The sequence below is a fragment of the Scyliorhinus canicula genome, chromosome 1 (assembly GCF_902713615.1).
Source record: "Scyliorhinus canicula chromosome 1, sScyCan1.1, whole genome shotgun sequence".
Taxonomy (NCBI): Eukaryota; Metazoa; Chordata; class Chondrichthyes; order Carcharhiniformes; family Scyliorhinidae; genus Scyliorhinus; species Scyliorhinus canicula.
In genome coordinates this window covers 194,590,102-194,610,027 of record NC_052146.1, presented here as the reverse complement: position 1 = coordinate 194,610,027, position 19,926 = coordinate 194,590,102, and the positions used below count along the sequence as shown (strand labels likewise).

The 19,926-nt window shown below is 47.3% G+C and overlaps 1 protein-coding gene across 16 annotated transcripts in view; it reads left to right on the top strand.

Annotated features, from left to right (window-relative positions):
• Positions 1–19,926, top strand: part of syne1b (spectrin repeat containing, nuclear envelope 1b) — a 667,652-nt gene that overhangs the window by 214,103 nt on the left and 433,623 nt on the right. For all 16 annotated transcript variants that reach the window (XM_038805568.1, XM_038805603.1, XM_038805543.1 and 13 more), the window contains 9 exons: positions 959–1,123; positions 2,570–2,737; positions 5,406–5,582; positions 8,722–8,862; positions 9,199–9,359; positions 16,344–16,494; positions 16,625–16,852; positions 17,663–17,761; positions 19,686–19,873. In XM_038805568.1, coding sequence (XP_038661496.1) covers positions 959–1,123; positions 2,570–2,737; positions 5,406–5,582; positions 8,722–8,862; positions 9,199–9,359; positions 16,344–16,494; positions 16,625–16,852; positions 17,663–17,761; positions 19,686–19,873 — 1,478 coding nt within the window. The remainder of the gene's footprint in view (positions 1–958; positions 1,124–2,569; positions 2,738–5,405; positions 5,583–8,721; positions 8,863–9,198; positions 9,360–16,343; positions 16,495–16,624; positions 16,853–17,662; positions 17,762–19,685; positions 19,874–19,926) is intronic.

The window sequence follows — 19,926 nt, the reverse complement described above, 5'->3', positions numbered from 1 at the left end:
CGAGTAATGTAGCCCAATGATAACTGTAGTGATGTCATGGTTGTGTTATAATTCATGGACTGACCACTAGGAGTCTCATTAGTATATGAGTGAATGTTTGAGTCAGGTGACCTCAGACTGACTAGGGAGTTGGGAGGGAGACAGAGGTTTGTGCATTTTCATACTGTCATTCATCGGTTGTTTTGTATATAGTTGACTCACAGTCAATGTTAATAAATCATTTAAAGTTTTAGCCATCTGACAAGAACATTACACTAACAGCAATGGGCGCGATTCTCTGGTCTCGTTGTGCACTCGCTCGAGCGAAACGAGGCCGGTGAATAGCGGGAGAGGCAGAAAGCAAGAACTGGGGCAGGCACCAAACAGATTGCAACGCAATCGGACCGCTCCCGTAGGCGAAATCGGGATCTCACTGCAGTGCGGCAAGAAACCAATTGTCACAAATTGAGCTACCCCTCATCCAACAGCCTCCCGCCTTCCATCGGCTTCCCCAGCAAGTGCTCACGTTGGCACCGATTAGTGCTCCTTTTTAAAAACGTCAACCTGGCAGAAGGGCTTCTGTGGAGAGCCGGGGATGTGAGTAGAAGACTGCGGGGGTGACACCACACACGCAGCAGCCAACAACCAAACACCTGATGACATAAGGCGATATGAGGATTATTGATCAAACTCTTGATCATAGAGAGAGGTTTTAAGGAGCATCATAAGAGAGGAGGAGTGAGAGAGACGGAGTGGTTTAAGAAAGAAATTCCAGAGCTCAGGGTGCCACTGGTGGAGAGAATGAAATTGCTAAAGCTCCAGAGGCCAGAATTAGAGGGGCGCAGCGATCATGAGGATGTGTGGGCGAGGCTGGGTGGGGTTACACAAATCGGGAGCGGGGCACGTCGGGGAGGAGCCCACGAGGAGATTTGGAAATGAACTTAAGACCAGGAATGTACATTTCTTTTCTCGTATTTAGGGAATTAAGAAAGAGGCAAGCCAAGAGGAGCCAAACCTGTCGTGGTTGAGATCGAGACTCGCTGCACTGAGGGAGATCTCTTCGGAGAGTGAATCAAAAAGGAAAGATCATGAACTGTCCAAACTAACGGCCGAATTCAACCGGCACCAGACACAGACGGCTGAGGTAGGAGAAAGGTCTGAGAATGGCGACATGGTGTTGAAATGCACTTGAAACATTTATTACCTCTTGAAACTGAGCGGGAGAGGCTTATGTTTAATTACCGGCTTCATGTACACATTCATTAATATCTCCTTGGCTCTGTGACCCTCCTATTGCAGCATGTCCCATGGGAGGTTCAGTGAGGTCAATTTGAGGCTGAAGTGGCTCCAAGATGCCCAGCTTTGGTTATCTAAGTCCACAGTTCTTCAGGTCTCCAGCCAGTCAGTCTGATTCAGAAAGAGAGAAGCTGGAGTGGGGAGATCTGTCACCTGGGCCAGGATTCCTCCCTGAGTCAACTGCGGGTAATCCTGCAGACTAAGGTCCTAATGGGCAGCATTATTGTATCTGAAGATATGAAATAGGGCAAGGGTTAGGCCATTCAGCCCCTCAGGCCTGCTTCGCCATTTAATAAGACCATGGCTGATCTGATAGTAATTTCAAATCTGCATCCCTCCTACAATGAAAGAGAAAATTTCTCCTCATCTCCATCGTACTACTCGTCGGCGTGATGATTCTTGTTGGCCCAGAACAAATGGACATAAAGCTCAATTTTTGGATGTTAAGATTCAGCTCTTCATGTACAGAAGCAAGAAAGTTTTGCTCAACCTTAATAATTCACTAGAACAGCACTGGGGCTGCAAGATGGCACAGTGGTTAGCCCTGCTGCATCACAGTGCCAGAGATCTGGGTTCAACTCTAGCCTTGGGGACTGTCTGTGTGGAGTTTGCACCTTCTCCCCGTGTGTGTGTGGGTTTCCTCCGGGTGCTCTGGTTTCCTCCCACAGTCCAAAGATGTGTAGTTTAGGTGCATTGGCCATGCTGAATTGCACCTTAGGTTTGGTTACAGGGATAGGTCAGGGGAGTGGGCCTTGATAGGATGCTCTTTAGCAATCGGTGCAGACCTGATGAGCCAAATGACCTCCATCTGCACTGTATGGATTGTGTATGTGTGTGTTGGGGGGCGGGGGTCAGAGAGAGTTTGCATTGAAAAAAATGTTTAGGCTATAAAAAGAGGGCTTAAGGTGGAGGAGAAAGTCTAACCTTGTTGACTCAATGCTGAGTCCTGAGGGCTGGAACGTGCCCAGTTGGAAAATGAGATGCTGCTCCTCCGGTGTGCAATGGGCTTCACTGGAGCATTGCAGCAGGCCAAGGACGGACGGACACTTGGGCATGAGAGTAATATACTCCTTTGCCTAAAATGGGTGTCTCTCTCATAAAGAGATGCAAATTGTAAATGAACAGGCATTGTTTGTAGATATGATGTCCAATAAAATGTTTCCCAATCACAGCATCTGAATCCATCCAATACGACTCGGGTTTACGCTTACCGTCATGCAAGCAGTGAGTGGAACAGCTGTCTGTCTTGTATTTCACCCTATGGTTAACTTGCCCACTGTTTCCCCCCCCTCAGATGGATAAATTGCTGTCCACTGTTGGTGAATGTATCCAGCACAGGGGGGAGGTGAAGAGTTCCCTGGAGCAGCTCATTGACTCGCAGAAGCAGCTGCAGGCGGAGAGGGAACAGATCCTGGACTCTGTGAATCTGCAAGAAGCACAGAAGCTCCACCTGCATCACCAGGTATGGACCCCACATGGAAAGAAAGATCAAAATATTTGGCTGAAGAGTCCTGTGGGGAAGTACAAATAGTTGTTTTTAAAAAAAGAACTTTGGGTGGTATGGCGGCACAATGGTTAGCACTGCTGCATCACAGCGCCTGGGACCTCGGTTCGATTCCTTCCTTGGGTGACTATGTGGAGTTTGCACCTTCTGCCGTGTCTGCGTGGGTTTCCTCCGGGTGCTCCGGTTTCCTCCCACAGTCCAAAGCTGTGCTGGTTAGATGGTTTAGCCATCCTAAATTGCCCCTTAGTGTCCAAAGGTGAGCAGGTTAGGTGGGGTTACAGGCATAGGGTGGGGGCGTGGGCCTAGGGAGGATGCTCATTTGCCCCCCCCCACACAGCACCCAACTATCCTCCACCTCCTCAAAGAACCTGCTCATCCGGCCCACAGTCATGTGTGCCCTGTGGACCACCTTAAACTGTATCAGGCTGAGCCTGGCGCATGACGAGGATGCATTAACTCTCTTCAGGGCCTCTTCCCATAACCTGGCCTCCAACTCCCCGCCCAGCTCTTTTTCCCACTTCCTCTTCACCTCCTCTATTGGGGCTCCCTCCCACTCCATTAGCTCCATATAAATCTCTGAGACCTTCCCCTCTCCTACTCCTGTTCTCGACACCACCTTATCCTGCAGTCTCCGATGGGACAGGTACGAGAAGGTCGAAACCTGCCTCCCCACAAAATTCCTCACCTGCCGATACCGGAACCAATTCCCACATGGCAACTCAAACTCCTCCTCCAAGCTCGGGAAACCCTCCTCAACAAGCAGATCCCCAAATCTCTCCATCTCTGGCCGCTGCTGCCTTCACTGTCCCCACACCCTCAGGGCTGCCGCAATTATCCAAACAAATCCCGAGATCACTGCATTCACTTTTTTAAAGAACACCTTGGGGAGAAAAATTGGGAGGTTCTGAAAAACTAACGAAAACCTCAGGAGGACCGTCATTTTAACCATTTGTACCCGCCAATGACAACGGGTGTGTGTCCCACCTCTGAAAGTCACCCATATCTGATCTATCAACCGACCTGGATACCCAAATATCGAAAGCTCCCTCCCACCACCTTGAACGGCATCTCACTCAATCTCTTCTCCTGCTCCCTTGCCTGGATCGCAAAGACCTCGCTTTTACCCATATTCAATTTGTATCCCGAAAGCCGGCAGAATTCCTCTCATATCCCCATAATCCCGCCAATACCCCCCAGGGGGTCCAATGTGCACAGAAGTAGATCGTCCGCGTAAAGCCCTCCCCCCGCCTCCCCGTACTCTCCCCCGCCAGACTCTTGACGTTCTCAATGTCATTGCTAACGGCTCTATAGCCAAGGCAAACAACAGTGGGGAAAGTGGACATCCCTGCCTTGTCCCCCGGCAACCTGAAATAATCTGATCTCACCCGATTCATCCACACACTTGCCACCGGTGCCTGGTATAGCACCCAGATCCCTGCTCAAACCCAAACTGGCTTTCCTTTAACAACCTTTCCTCCAGGGCCTCTGCATATCTCCTGTCCACCTGCAGGATTTCTTCCACTAGCCTTTCTGTCTCCAACTGTTCTGCCTTCTCCCCGTGTGCCCGAATCAAAATAAACTCCCCTCTGACCACCGCCTTCAGTGCCCCCCAAACCGTACCTGCCGCCACCTCCCCGTATCATTAATTTCTACATACCCCAGGATGGCCTTCCTCACCCACTCACACATCTCTTCCTCCACTAGCAGTCCCACATCCAGCCTCTATTGCAGGCGTGGCCCCCCCACCTTTGCTCACTCGTAAATCCACCGAGTGCGAGGCATGATCCGTCACCACTATTGCCGAATACTCAACATCTACCACCCCTGCCAACAAAGTCTTATCCAACACGACAAAATCTATTCGGGAGTACACCTTGTGGAGGTTTGACATTGTTAACCATTGTGATGTGAGCGGAACCCGTCCTATTGTCTTGCACATGCCTGGTAACCATTCATTAATCAGCGAATCTGCTCATTTTCGGAACAAATTCGGAACGTGGTTTAAGTATTGCCTGCCTCTACTCCTGCCTCAGGTCCACCTATTATTGAAACCCTCAACCATGTTTTTGTTACCTCCAGCCTTGGCTATTCCAGTGCAATCCTGCTAGACATATTTCATCCTCTGTAAACTCATCCGATGCTCTGCTGACTCTTGCCAAATCCTGTTCGGCCATCACTCCTGTGACCACTGGCCTACACTGACTCTGGGTCCAGCAGTGCTTCAATACCAACCTTCTGATCCTTGTTTTCAAATCTCGTGATATCCTCCCGAAACCTGTGATCTTTTCCATTCTTACCAATTCCCGCAGCTGCCCACCCCATCCTGAGACCTCTGTGTCCCTTAAATTCGGCATCTTGTCCAAACTCCACATCCTCACCCCACCGCTGGCAGCCCTTCTTTCAGATTCCTGGGTCCAAAAGTCTGTAATTCCCTCCCTGAACCCCTCCGCCTCTTCACCACTCTCTCCTTCCCTCAGACCCTGTTTAAAACTGACCTCTCCCCCTCCCCTGAGATAGCTTGGTGTCAGATTTGGAATGATTACGTTCCTGAACCTTGGAAAGTTTGACTGTGTTTAAAGGCACGATACAAATGCTATAAAATTGTTTCGAATCTATGAATATGCAGCAACAAGTGAAGCAGCTGGCGGCACAGAGATGCAATGTGCAAGAACAGTTAGCTCGAGGGAGGGAGTTACAGGCAGCTGCTGAGCTGGTGAAGTCCTCGCAGGAGGTACTGCAAAGCCAGGAGGCGGCTCTCATCACAGTGGAGAAGACAATGGATGAACAGGAGAAAGAACTGGAGGTAAAGTCCAGCCCTTGTCACGGATTACTGTTAATAATAATAATAATGGTCAGGATGGTGTGTGATTTGGAGGCGGCACAGTGACACAGTGGTTGGCACTGCTGCCTCACAGCACCAGGGACCTGGGTCCAATTCTGACCTTGGGTAACTGTTTGTGTGGAGTTTGCACGGTCTCTCTGGGCGCGATTCTCCCATAGGGGGAGAAATCGTAAGGCTGGCGTCAAATCCGGGCGGGTTTGACGCCAGCCCCCCCCCCCCTCCCCGACCGGGAACCGATTCTGGTCCCCGGTCGGGGCTAGCATGCCACCGCCGTAAACTCCGGCATCGCGGGCTTAACGAATTTCGTTAAGCCCGCTTGCCAGAGTTTGCGCCGGCTGACGCGTCATATGACGTCAGCCGCGCATGCGCGGATTGGAAGACTCCAACCCGCGCATGCGCGGATGACGTCATCGCACATTTGCGCGAAACCCGCGCATGCGCAGGCCGGGATGCCCCTCAGCCGCCCCGCGAAGTGATACAGCGGGGCGGCGGAAGGACAAAGAGTGCGCGGGCATCGGACCCGCTGCCCGCGATCGGTGCCCACCGATCGCGGGCCCATGGCACCCTTGGCACGGCCGTGGTACTGCCGTGCCAATCGGTGCCATGGTTTTAAAAATCGGGACTTTACGGCCGTTTTTACGAACGGCCAGACCAGGTGTGTTTGCCGTTCGTAAAAACAGCCGTAAAGGGCTAGGAACTCAGCCCATCGAACAGCTGAGAATCGCTGCTGGCCGTAAAAAAACGGCGGCAGCGATTCGTATCGGGAGTTGGGCGTGGGGGGGGGGGGAGAATAGTGGGAGGGCGTCGGGCCAGCGTGGCCGTAAAATTTTACGAGCCACGCTATTCTCCGCACCGTCCTGAGTGCGGAGAATTGCGCCCACTGTGTCTGTATGGGTTTCCTCCGGGTGCTCAGGTTTCCTCCCGCAGTCCAAAGATGTGCAGGTTAGGTGGATTGGCCATGCTGAATTGCTCTTTAGTGTCGAAAGATGAACTGGTTAGTTGGAGATACATAGAAACATAGAAAATAGTAGCAGGAGGATGCCATTCAGCCCTTCGAGACTGCTCCACCATTCATTATGACATTATGATCATGGCTGATCATCCAACTCAATAACCTAATCCTGCCTTCCCCCCCTAACCTTTGATCCCCTTCGCCGCAAGTGCTATGTTTAACTGCTTCTTGAAAACATATAGGGCCGGATTCTCCGCCGGCGAGATTCTCCCTTGTGCCAGCAGCGCATCGATGCCCGCGGGTTTCCCGGCGGTGTGGAGTGGCCACAATGGGAAATCCCATTGGCAGGTGGCGGGATCAGAGAATCCAGCTGCCAGCGAGGGTGTTCCGCCCAGGAACACGCGGCTGGCGGACTGGAGAATCAGAGCCACAAAGTTTTGGCGGCAACTATTTCCTGTGGTAACAAATTCTGCAGGCTCACTACTCTCTGGGTGAAGAAATTTCTCCTCATCTCTGTCCTAAATGGTCTAAACCCATATCCTCAGACTGTGACCCCTTTCTGGGCACCCCCACCTTTGGTTACATCCTTTGTGCATCTACCTGTCTAGTTCTGTTAGAATTTTATAGGTTGATATGAGATTCCCCCTCATTCTTCGGAACTCCAGTCTACAAACCTAACCGACATAATCTCTCCTCATACATCAGTCCCGTCATCCCAGGACCTAGTCTGGTAAACTTTGTTGCACTCCCCCTATAGCAAGAACACAGATAGGGTGAGGGACTGGGCCTAGGTGGGGTGCTCTTTCTGAGGCTCAGTACAGACTCGATGGATCAAATAGCCTCCTTCTGCATTCTAGGGATTTTATGGATTCTCCTATGGAGAACTTCGAGGCAGTGGTTATCCCATGCAACTGTTGCCCTTGTCCTTCTGAGTGGTGAGTTAGGTACATGGGAACAGGAATGAGCCATTCAGCCCATCAAGACGGTTCCGCCATTCAATACGATCATTGCTGATTGGACACTTCAATGTCCAATCTTGTATTTTCTTGAATTTTGTTTAATTCCCTTTTCTTCCATGTACTGAATGATCTGTTGGGCTGCTTGCAGAAAAATACTTTTCACTGTACCTCGGTACACGTGACAATAAACAAATCCAATCCAATCCAATGCCTTTTACACCCACTATTCCCATAGCCCTTTACGTTATTGTTAATCAGAAATCTATCAATCTCAGCTTTAAACATACACAATGACTGAGCTTCCACAGCCCTCTGGGGTAGAGAATTCCCAAGATTCACCACCCTCTGTGTGAAGAAACTTCTCCTCATCTTGGTCCAAAGTTGCATCCCCCTTATTTTGAAATTGTGCCTCAGGTTATAGATTCCCCAACTAAGGGAAATATCTTACTTGCATCAACCCTGTCTCTTCCTTTAAGTATGTCATAGGTTTCAATGGGATCACCTCTCATTGAGATATGAAACTTGAGAGACTACAGATCCGGTTTGCACAATCGCTCTTCATAATGCAGTCCCACCATCCCCGGAAAAAATCAGGTGAACCCTTATTGCACTCCCTTTATGTAAATAATATCCTCTCTGAGTTAAGAAGCCTTCAGTGACTTATGGTCTTCGGAAAGATGCTACATCTCATGATAGTATGCATCGCAAGCATGATGCGCTGGTGGTGGAAGGAATTAATGTTTACGCCATTGAATAGTGCTAATCAAGCAGATTGTGTTATCCTGGATGATGTTCAGCTTCTTCAGAACTTTGGCAATTGCACCCGTCCATCACACTTGTGCCTTGTAGGTGATCAATCGCCTTTGGGGAGCCAGGCTGTGAATCGCTTGTGGAGAATCCCCAGCTTCTGACCTGTTCTTGCAATGAATGACATTCCTGTGGCTGGATCAGCCGGGTTTTTGGTCAATAGTGACCTGCCCCAGGATGTCGGAGATTTGACAACAGTATTGCTGTTGAACATGAAGGGGAGGAGGTGGGGACGTGCCTGATGGTGAGGCGGTTAGACGTGCTTGGCACCCAGATGTCGTGAATGGTACTTTTGCAATTAAAAGAGTTAGCAATGCCATCATAGCATCGGATGGCTATTATAGTGAGCAGAGTTGACATCTAGCTTTGCCTTATGCTGAAGGAGTCTCTAAATCAATGGCAGCGTTTTGAAGAGGAGAAGGGGGCAGTGATAGAGTTCCTGACTCGTGCCGGAATGGTCATGGATCGCAATCGTCCCTTCAGCAGCCTGGAGAGCCTTCGGTCGGACCTGGAACAAACAAAGGTGAGAGCTGGCAGATTGGGGGTTTTGTGTCATGGTAGATGAGCAGTAAAAATCTATAGGCCCAGCTTAAATAAATAAATGGCTTTGTGGATTCCTTTTCCTCAAAACGGAAAACTGTAAAGAATCTCAACATTTCTAAGATGCTTGGGAATTCTTTCCATGGCGGTAATATATCTTGAAATTATGACAATCTTAAACAATTTAATTTCCGCTGTCTTGAGGTTATGATTATCATCTCAAATTCCCAATGTGTTATTGTCTTGAAGCACATTCCATATGTTGCAGCCATCAGTGTCTGCTGATTCCTGACAGCTCTTGCATTGCTTCTACACGCAGGCCTTTCACAGAGACAGTGAAGTCAAAGCAGGACTGTCTGAGAGCTTGTTAGAGAAGTTGGAAGGCATGAAGATTGGTCCAAAGAGTAAGCGCACCCTACAGCAACAAACCAGACTGATGAGAGAGAAGGCTGAAGACGTACGGAAAAACCTGGACAGCGAGTATGTGATCCCGCTTTTTTTTTTGTTAAACCAGCAGTCTTCCTTGCTGCAAGTTCCAGTCCATATAGTTTTATTCCCTTTCTCCTTCAACCAGCCATTCTTATGATCCAGCAAGCGGTAAGTGCAGTGCGATCAAATCCCAAAATGGGAAGCTTGTCAATCAATCACAACAATTTTCTGTTTGTACTTTACCAGAAGAAAATTCACGTACTGCAGTCAGGAGCCACACAGTCCAGTAACACTATTGGAGATTTAAAATCTGAAATGAAAACATTTATTGACAAAAGAAATCTTAAACATACTAAATTACATTTGTGGGCGGCACGTTGGCGCAGTGGTTAGCACAGCTGCCTACGACGCTGAGGACCCGGGTTAGATCCCGGCTCTGGATCACTGTCTGTGCGGAGTTTGCACATTGTCCCCTGAGTGGGTTTCACCCCCACAGCCCAAAGATGTGCAGGTTAGATGGATTGGCCATGCTAGATTGCCTCTTAATTGGGAAAAAATATAATTGGGTACTCTAAATGTATTTTAAAAATTAAATTAAATTACATTTGCACTGTTGAAATTAGTCTTGCAGAACATTCCCCCAAAAAGATTCTTACTTGGATAGACTCACACATAAATACCCCTTTAGGTAACAGTCCTTATAGATATTTAATCTATAAAATTTCAATAATATTACCACAAGGTAGAACCCACTGTTGCTGTAGGGGAAGTATTTTGCATGGCTTCCCTCTCCCTCCTACTCGCCTGTGGCAATTGAAGACTTTACAGAAGGTTCACAGGAGAGGTGAAAAAAGAACATTAGAGATACGGAGAGGGATTATTAGAAAAGACTGCCAGCCAACATAAAGGGGAATCCCAAAGTTTTCTATCGGCATATACACCCTAAAATGAGTAGTGGGGCTGATTAGGGACCTAAAAAGGAATTTACACTTGGAGTCTGGGGGCATGGCTGAGGTATTAAATGAACATTTTGCATCCATACTTACCAACAAGGTAGATGCTACCCAGGCCATGGCGGCAGATGATAAAACTTTCCCTAGGAGGGTTCAAAATTGAGATGGTGGAAGAGTTGAATAGTCTGTCGAAACTTAAAATTGACAGGGCACCAGGACCAGATGAGATGCATCCAAGGATATTGTAGGAAGTGAGAATGGAAATTGCAGCGATGCTATCCATAAACTTTCAGCCTCCTCTTGACTCATGGGAGGCTCCAGAGGACTGGAGAATTGCAAATATTACACCCTTGCTCAGTTTAAGATCAGTGATGGGAAAACTTTGAGAAACAATTATTTGGTAATAGAATTGGTCATCACATAGAAAAATGTGGGCTGATTAGAAAGTGCCTGCATGCATTTCTAAAGGGGAAATCATATTTAACTAACGTAGGATTTTTTTGAAGCAGTAACAGAAAGGGTCAATGAGAGTAATGCTGTTGATGTGCTGTACATGGACTTTCAGAAGGCATTCGGTACAGTGCCACACAACAAACATGCAATAAAAGTTCTCGCTCTTGGAATAAAAGAGTCAATAGCAACGTGGATACAAAATTGGCTAAAAACTAGGAAGCAGAGAGTAATGGTCAGTGGATACTTTTTGGGCTGGAGGAAGGTTTGTAGTGATGTTCCCCAGAGGCTGTTACTGGGACCCTTGCTTTTCCTGATATATATTCATTTTCTAGATCTTAGTGTGCAGGGGACAATTTCAAAGTTTGCAAATGGTACAAAACTTGTAAGTATTGTAAACTGTGAAGAATGGCAGCACGGTAGTATGGTGGTTAGCATAAATGCTTCACAGCTCCAGGGTCCCAGGTTCGATTCCCGGCTGGGTCACTGTCTGTGTGGAGTCTGCACATCCTCCCCGTGTGTGCGTGGGTTTCCTCCGGGTGCTCCGGTTTCCTCCCACAGTCCAAAGATGTGCGGGTTAGGTGGATTGGCCATGCTAAATTGCCCGTAGTGTCCTAAAAAGTAAGGTTAAGGGGGGGTTGTATGGTATAGGGTGGATACGTGGGTTTGAGTAGGGTGATCATTGCTCGGCACAACATCGAGGGCTGAAGGGCCTGTTCTGTGCTGTACTGTTCTATGTTAAGACAGTGTAGAACTTCAATAGGACATAGACAAGTTAGTGGAGTGGGCAGATAGGTGGCAGATGCAGTTCAATGTGGAGAAGTGTGAGGTGATGCGTTTTGGTAGGAAGAACATGGAGACAATATAAAATAAGGGTGCAGGAGCATAGATCTTGAAGGTGGCAGGACAGTAGGACTGCAGTTAATAAAGCATACAGTATAAGGGTTTTATTAATATGGGTATAGACTACCTAGGAAGTTATGTTGAACTTATACAGGGCACTAGTTTGACCTCAGCTGGAGTATTGTGTACAGTTCTGGGTGCCATTATAGGAAGGATGGGAACACATTTGGGAAAGTGCAGAAGAGGTTTACAAGAATGTTTCCACGGATGAGGAACTTCTGTTATGAGGATAGAATAGAGAAGTTGGGACTATTCTTCTTGAAGAGAAGGCGGCTAAGAGAAGATCTGATAGAGATGTTCAAAATCATGAGCGGGTTGGACAGATTAGGGAGAAACTGTTCCTGCTCGTAAAATGATGAAGAACGAGAGGGCACAGATTTAAAGTGATTTACAAAAGAAGCAAATGTAATGTGAGAAAAAACTTTTCCACACAGTGGGTGATTGGGGTCTGGAATGTACAGCCTGGAGGTGTGGTGGAGGCAGGGTCAATCGAGGCATTCGAGAGCGCATTAGATGATTATTTGAATAGAAACAATGTGCAGGTGGTACGGAGAATAGGCAGGGGAACGGCACTAAATCATTTTTTTAAAAGTGCTTTTATTAAGGATTTTAAAACTATACAAGACAAAGACAATTGTGATCATACATTGAAAAATAACAGGAATGAAATAAAACAAAAAAAAGAAAAATTGTATATTCATTGGTTATTTTTAGGTTTTTACATTGGTTGCGGCTTCTTGTTTTGCGTTCTCCAGTGAGTGCTTATTCCCAACTGGTCCATACGTTCCCTTTCTTTCCGACTCCCCTTCCCCTTCTGGTCGTCCAGCGAGCCCTCTTTCCTCTTCAGCTCCTGTATTCTGTTCTTGTGTGATTGGTGTGTATTTTACTGTTTGCTTGCTGATCTTGGTTGGGTTCTATGTTTCATTATTCACATCCCACCCTCCCCCCTACTCCTTTCATTGGCATACGGTATCGTGTTGTGGCTTTCAGCTCCCTCTAGTTTCCTGGCTGTTGGCTGCAAACAGGTCTTGGAAAAACTGAGTGAATGGCTCCCAAGTTTTGTGGAAGCCTTCTTCTGACCCCGGATGGCGAATTTGATTTTCTCCATCAGGGAATATTCCAATAGGTCGGACAGCCAGTTTGCAGCTTTGTGTGGTGCTACTGTTCGCCAACCAAGCAGGATTCTCCAGCGGGCGATTAGGGAGGCTAGACAAGGGCATCATCCCCCCTCCTATGAATCGACCCGGCTGTTCTGAGACCCCGAAGACTGCCACTCTTGGCCATGGCTCCACCCTCACCCCCACCACCTTCAACATTTCCTCGAAGAAGGTTGGCCAGAACCCGACGAGTCTTGGGCAAGACCAGAACATGTGGGTGTGGTTGGCCGGGCCTCCTTGGCACCGTTTGCATTTAGCCTCCACCTCCGGGAAGAACTTGCTCATTCGAGTTCTAGTTAAGTGGGCTCTGTGTATCACTTTCAGCTGCATGAGACTTAGCCTTTCGCATGTAGAGGTGGAGTTGACCCTAGGCAGTGCTTTGCTCCAGAGTCCTCACCCTATTTCAAACTCCAAGTTCTCCTCCCGTTTTTCTCTTGTCTCATCCAGTTGTGTGTTTGCCCTTCCCAATAATCACCCATACAGGTCGCCGCGGTTCCCCTTCTGTAAGATATCCGCGCCCAATAGGCCTTACAACAACGACTGTTGCAGTAGTCGTGGATCGTTTCCCTACGTACGAAGTGCTGACCTGCATGTATCTTAATTCACTCCCCCCTATCGGCTACGGCACTAAATTATGATGCTTGTTTAGAGGCCAAATGGCCTTGTTCTCCACTGCAACAATTCTGTGATTCTGGAAACAAAAACTCTGCTTTATGGAACTGCCAGACACTTCTCTGGGGTGGTTGTAGGCTGCCCACTTTACTTCTTCTTGGTTCTGTCCCAGCACAGAGCACTCTTGTCCGGAGATCTGGCATGGCCACTCCTAACACAGTCCCCAAACTCTCTTTAAGTACGTTTTTTCGCATTCATCTTTTCCCATATTTCTTTGAAATTTACCTTTCCAGGATATAAAAATCTTTTGTGTTCTCCTTCTGTCCACTGATCTCAGGTAACATAACATTTAGTAACTTTGCATTATTTATTTATGACCTTTTCTCAGTTGTAAACCTTTTTACTTTCCTTTAAAATTTAACAACTGAACATAACAAACCATCTTTATCTCCTAATGCAAATTTATAACCATATCTTTTTTGCCTGCAGCACATCCAAATCGGCCCTATTCACTTCAAATTCCTGCCTTTCACACCTAGACCCTTTGATGACCCTTTGTAGACACTCCGTCACAAGCTCAGTTTAATTAGTCATACATACACGCAACATACATGCACACATGCAACATACATACACCACACATACATACACAATCCTGCTTTACAGAATACCTCAATAGACTCCAGAAATATGAAAAAATAACATTTTCTTTCATGAACTAATGTATTCTTAACCATTAACATGATCTCTACTTCAATTGGTCAGTAGCTCCCAAAATGCGTTCCACAGCCTCATCGCTCCTCCGTTTATAAAAGTAGTTTCTGTCAGAAACCTCTTGGTTGTGTGACAAAAGCCCTCCAAGTACAGTTACATTGATCTCAAGAATTGCATTTTGTATGGCATATCAGTTGGGAATATATTCAAATGTTCACAGGATATCTTAAACTCAGAAGGGTGGACTTCCTATTGTTCATGAGGACTACCATTCTAGCCCATTGTTCTCTATGATGGAGCTCTTCAATTTCAGTTCCTTGAAATTACTGTACGATGGAAATCTACAATTTGAGGCTGTTATCTATTAGATGGAGTTCTACCAGTTTAGCACAACATTTACTGTGATGGAAATTCTACCTTTTAGCCCATTGCCCTCCTCATGGAGACTTATCACTTGAGCTCTTGTCCATTCTGTTGAATTCTACCATTAAAACCAATTTCTTCTCGGTTTCAAGTCATTATTGTCCTGACCCCACCTCGTCCTAGTAGAGAGTAAGATGCTGGCCTTGTCCATTAACTGTAGGTGCAGGATCGCATTGAAGTTATATGGACGTGCGCACACACACACAAACACTCACATACACACACTCATATACACACACTCACATACACACACGCTCATAGCGAGACACGCGCGCACACACACAGGCACACGCACACCCGTATACACACACATTAAAAAAAATTTTTTGGAGTGCCCAATTATTTTTTTTCCAATCAAGGAGCAATTTAGCGTAGCCAATCCACCTAACCTGGACATCTTTAGGTTGTGGGGGTGAAACCGACGCAGACATGGGGAGAATGTGCAAACTTCACACGGACGGTAACCCAGGGCCAGGATTCGAACCCGGATCTTCAGTGCCATAGGCTGCAGTGCTAACCATTGTGCCACGTGTCCCCTTCTTTTACACACACCACATACACATTCACTCACACTCATGCTCTCCTGTACGCCTACACACAGACTTATATATACACACACCACACACACACACATATATGTACACACAGACATATACAACATATACACAGAAACACATATATGCACACATATAAACATGTACATGCACACACACCACTGTGACCTATTCTCTATGTTGTAAATATAGGGCAGCTGGGCAGATATTCAAGAACCATTTCAAGTGGAGGCAGTTAGTATGATCAGGGTATTAAGCATACTAGCTGACTCATGCTGATTGAGTTATATTTTGAGCATGTGCTGTGCTTTATCCAAATCTCCGTCTAATGGAGCATGACGATTAAGTCACAGTTGCTCTGTTTTTGTAACCGCCCACGGTTGGCTGAATACCAGCCCAGTTTGATGAAAGAGCCCAAACATCTAACTACGCCCTTGAAGGTGATAATGGAGCACTCAACAAAGCAACTCAAACCTGCAGGCAAATTGGAAAAATGAAATTACTGACAGCGAATAGACCATAGTCCTTCAGGAGATTGTTTCACATTCCGGCTCTGCTGTGGAGAATCTCATGGGTTTCAGTGTCACAGGTTACTCCCTTTAACAGAACCTGTACCTGTTACGTCAGTGGCAATTTACATTTATATGTGTATATTGGACATTTATACAATGAAGTAAAACGTCCCAAGGTCCACGGGAGTGTAATCAGGCAAAGAAATTGGCAACAAGACAATGAAGGAGATGTTGGGACCGGTGATCAGAGGTAGGATTTAAGGAGCAGATTAAAGGGGGAGAGAGAGAGGCGGAGAGACTCAGTGAGGTAATTCCAGAGGGATTCTTAAGGCCTAGATGGTTAAAGGCACAGTTACCGAGGAAGTAAGTGTTGGACGCACAAACGACACTGAAAGAGTGCAGTGTTCTCGGTAGGTTGTAGGTTTGGAGCAGGTTGCAGAGATAAGGAGGGACCATAAAGAGAATTGAGCATGAGGATGAGAATTTTAAAATCATTGCACTCAGGTACCGAGAGCAATGAGGTTAGTGAAATGACACAGCAACTACCTGTACAATGCCTAAACTGGGGAATTAATACTGTGCTCCTTGTCATACTGGATGCTGTGTCTTTCACACATTTCCCCACCTGCACTTCTCGAAAATCTTTCAACAATGAAGCTGATAAACACTCTGGTAAGATGAGGGCTGAAAACCAAGAAGCTGATTTGTTTTGCTTTATAGACCTTGATTTCACTCCTGTATTTCCTCTTCACGATAGTGTGAAACATCTGGACGAGGTCAAGAGTCTGTGGGAGAGCTTATTAGCAAAGTTTGAGTCACTGGGTCACTGGATGACAGAGAAACATGAAGAGGTGAACGATGTGGAGGGTTTGTCTATCCCACTTGAGGAAAAACTTTCCAAAGTCAAGGTATGTTTTCCCCACCCAGGGACATTTCCATTAAAATCTGAGGCCTGACTATGCAAGAGATAAGCAAGCATCAAATTAGTTTTTCTTTCTTCAAAGGAACAACCAACCAAACTATGTTCTTGACTTGCAGCTAATCATTGACACCATCCTTGGTAAGTCAACAGAGTTGAGAGGCTTGGAAGAGGAGTCACAGGCCCTGGCCCAGTGTGTCACCCCTGGTGAGATTGCCCGAGTCAAGGCCCGGTTGACCCAAATAACCAGGCAGTGGGAAGAGCTCCGCCAACACGCTCAAGAGGTGGACAGCAAAATGGAGAATCGAGTCTCACTGCAGCAAAAGTATGAAGAGGGCCTCAAAAAGGTACTGCGGCTAATGTGCAATCAGACATTTTAAGGTCATATCTTGTGTGACCGGCTTGTGAAAGCTGAGGTATAATTAAATATATGTGTGTTGCTAGTAGATATGAAGTATCTTTTGATAACAAGCTAACATTTGCACAATAGGTTTGCTGACACCAATGACTTGTTACATCAAGATGGCAATGCAAGTACACTGCATTGAACAATCTTGTTGGAACGGCTGTCCATTCGGTGGGATACTACACCTTCAAAAATGGTTTCCCAAGCAACAGGGTAAATTTAGAAAAATAAACAGATTTTTGCACGTTAAAGCTTTCTTCAGGTTATTATTAATAGTGAACCAGTTACACATTCCCCACACATGTGCGCAGCCGATGTGTAGGTGGGAAAGTCTATAGAAGTGGGGCAACATGGTGGCATAGTGGTTAGAGCTGCTGGCTCGCAGTGCCAGGGACTCAGGTTCGATTCCTGCTTTAGGTGACTGTGTGGCGTTTGCATGTTCTACCCGTGTCTGCGTGGGATTCCTCCGGGTGCTCCGGTTTTCCCCCACAGTCCAAAGATGTGCAGGTTAGGTGCATTGGCCATGCTACATTGTCCCTTAGTGTCCAAAGAAGTACAGGTTAGGTGGAGCTCTGGGGATAGGATGAGGGAGTGGGCCTAAATAGGGTGTTCTTTCAGATGGTGCAGATTTGATGGACCAAGTGGCCTCCTTCTGCACTGTAGGAATATCTATATCTTTCAAATCTTGCTTCACTCAATCAGGAGCAAAATGGAAAAGTGATTTTTAAATTCTGTTCCATGTTTTGTGCAGGTGCAGCAGACACTGATTGACATGGAGGCTACGTTGATGGGCAGGACCAACAAATGCTCCTCTGCAGATGAGGCGAACCAGCTGTTCAAGGCACACCTGGTATGAATGTGTATTTGTAAAATGCGTAAATCACATATCACAGTCAGGGCAATAAATATCTGTGGGTAGGTGGCTCGCCAGAGGCCAACAACGGGATCTTCCAGTTCTGCCAATGTCGATAGCGTGTTGAGCGGCTCCGCTGTCCCACTGCTGGGGAACCCGCCACAGTGGGGAGGGATTTGCATTCAGCGGGAGCAGTAGACCCTGGTGACGAGATGGGACAGAAAATGCTACCCCGCATCTTGAATGGAAGAACTAGGGCTAGATCGTTCAGGAGAGATGTTAGGAAGCATTTCACTCAAAAGGTGGTAGAGGTCTGTCCCATAAACAGCAGTCGAAACCAGATCACTTGTTAATTCTAAAACTGAGATAGATAGATTTTTGTTGAGCAAAAAGGCAGGCATATGTATGTGGTATTGGTATCGGCCACAGGCAGGTTATTGTGGAGTTAGGCCACAGGTCAGCCATAATCTCACTGAATGGTGGGACAGCATCGGGGGGCTGAATGTCCTACTCCTGTTCCTATGTTCCTAAGAATCACTCTTTATTATCCATATAGTTGAGGGTGTGTTTATCTTATAGCAAAAACCAAAAAAATATTAAAAATCAAATATATTATTTGCATTTCTCTTCCTTTATGAAATACCTTGAGCGGAATTCTCCGCTCCCGCGATAAATCGGGAAGGCTGTCGTGAACTCGGCCGAGTTTCACGACGGCCTCAGAGGCCGCTCCTCTCACCTTATTCACCCCCACCCGGGGGGCTAGGAGCGGCGCTCCGTAACTCTCGGCCGCCGGGCCTTGACCCTTGCATCAAGGTGGCACGCCGAGAATGACGCGACGGCGGGGCCTAAGTGACGTCAGCCGCGCATGCGCAGGTTGGGCGGCTCCAACCCGCGCATGCACAGCTGATGGCTCAAACCCACGCATGCACGATTGCCGTCTTCCCCTCCGCTGCCCTGCAAGACGTGGCGGCTTGATCTTGCAGGGCGGCGGAGGGGAAAGAGTGCGTCCCTTTGAGACGCCGGCCCGACGATCGGTGGGCACCGATCGCGGGCCAGTCCCCTCCCGAGCACGGCCGTGGTGCTCACTCCCCTCTCCACCCCCCACAAGCCTCAAACCAGCATTTGGCGCCCATGTTCATGACGGGAGCGACCAGGTGTGGTTGCCGCCGTTGTAAACCGGTCGGGAATGTCAGGCCGCTCGGCCCATCCGGGCCAGAGAATCGGCAGTCCCCTTGAAAAACGGCGAGCGGCGATTCTTCCGAGCGGGGGGTGGGAGAATCACGGGGGGGCGCCAGGGGGGCATGTCGTGAGTCGCCCGGCCCTCCCGCGATTCTCCCACCCGGTGTGGGGAGCAGTGAATTCCGCCCCTTTAATCAGGCTGAGTGTATTCAAGACAAATCCTTTGATAACATTCTTAAGATGCGGCACTTTTATTCCGAAACTTCCTCCGTGCTTGAATAATTTAGCAGTCCTTCCAGAAGTTGCTACCCATTTCAAAGAGACCTTTCTTGGTGCATAAATAAAAGATTTGAATGTTGTAATACATGGCGATATACAAGGACCTGCTCATTTCCCTGCTGGCTGATTTTCACTTTGGCTCTATCTGTCTTTGACCGTCTTACTACACTTTACACTACTTCAGCCAATGGTTAATGGGTCCATTTTAACTTTGTCTGACATTGGAAAATAGGTGGAGAACCTGATTTTCATTTACTGCAATACCGGAGTGCTTTTGCTTTTTTTTTTTTGCAAATCCTTTTCTTGTAGCATGTTACCTCAAGCTTCAGGCTTTACCTTTTCTGATGTTTTCTCACCAAAGAGCAATTCTGTAGATGCAAGTGCCCATGATTAATGCATAATCCATGCAAGATGTTATTGTTTTGCCTCAGATTGGTTTTCACCTGCTCTGCTCCCTCTGCAGGAGTTCTGTCAGACTATTGAGCAGATAAAAACCCAGATGGCATCACTCTCGACATGTGCCCGCCGAGTCAGCAACAAGGTTGAAGCTGTCCAGGATCTGAGTGCTCTGCAACTAAAGTACGAGAGGCTGCAAGATCGGGCCAAGGAAGCGCAGGCAGAGCTTGAGAACCTGTTGTTACTCTGGCAGAAGTATGTAACTCTGTCATTTTGTCATCTATTTTGTTGCTGGAGCTCCTGTCCAG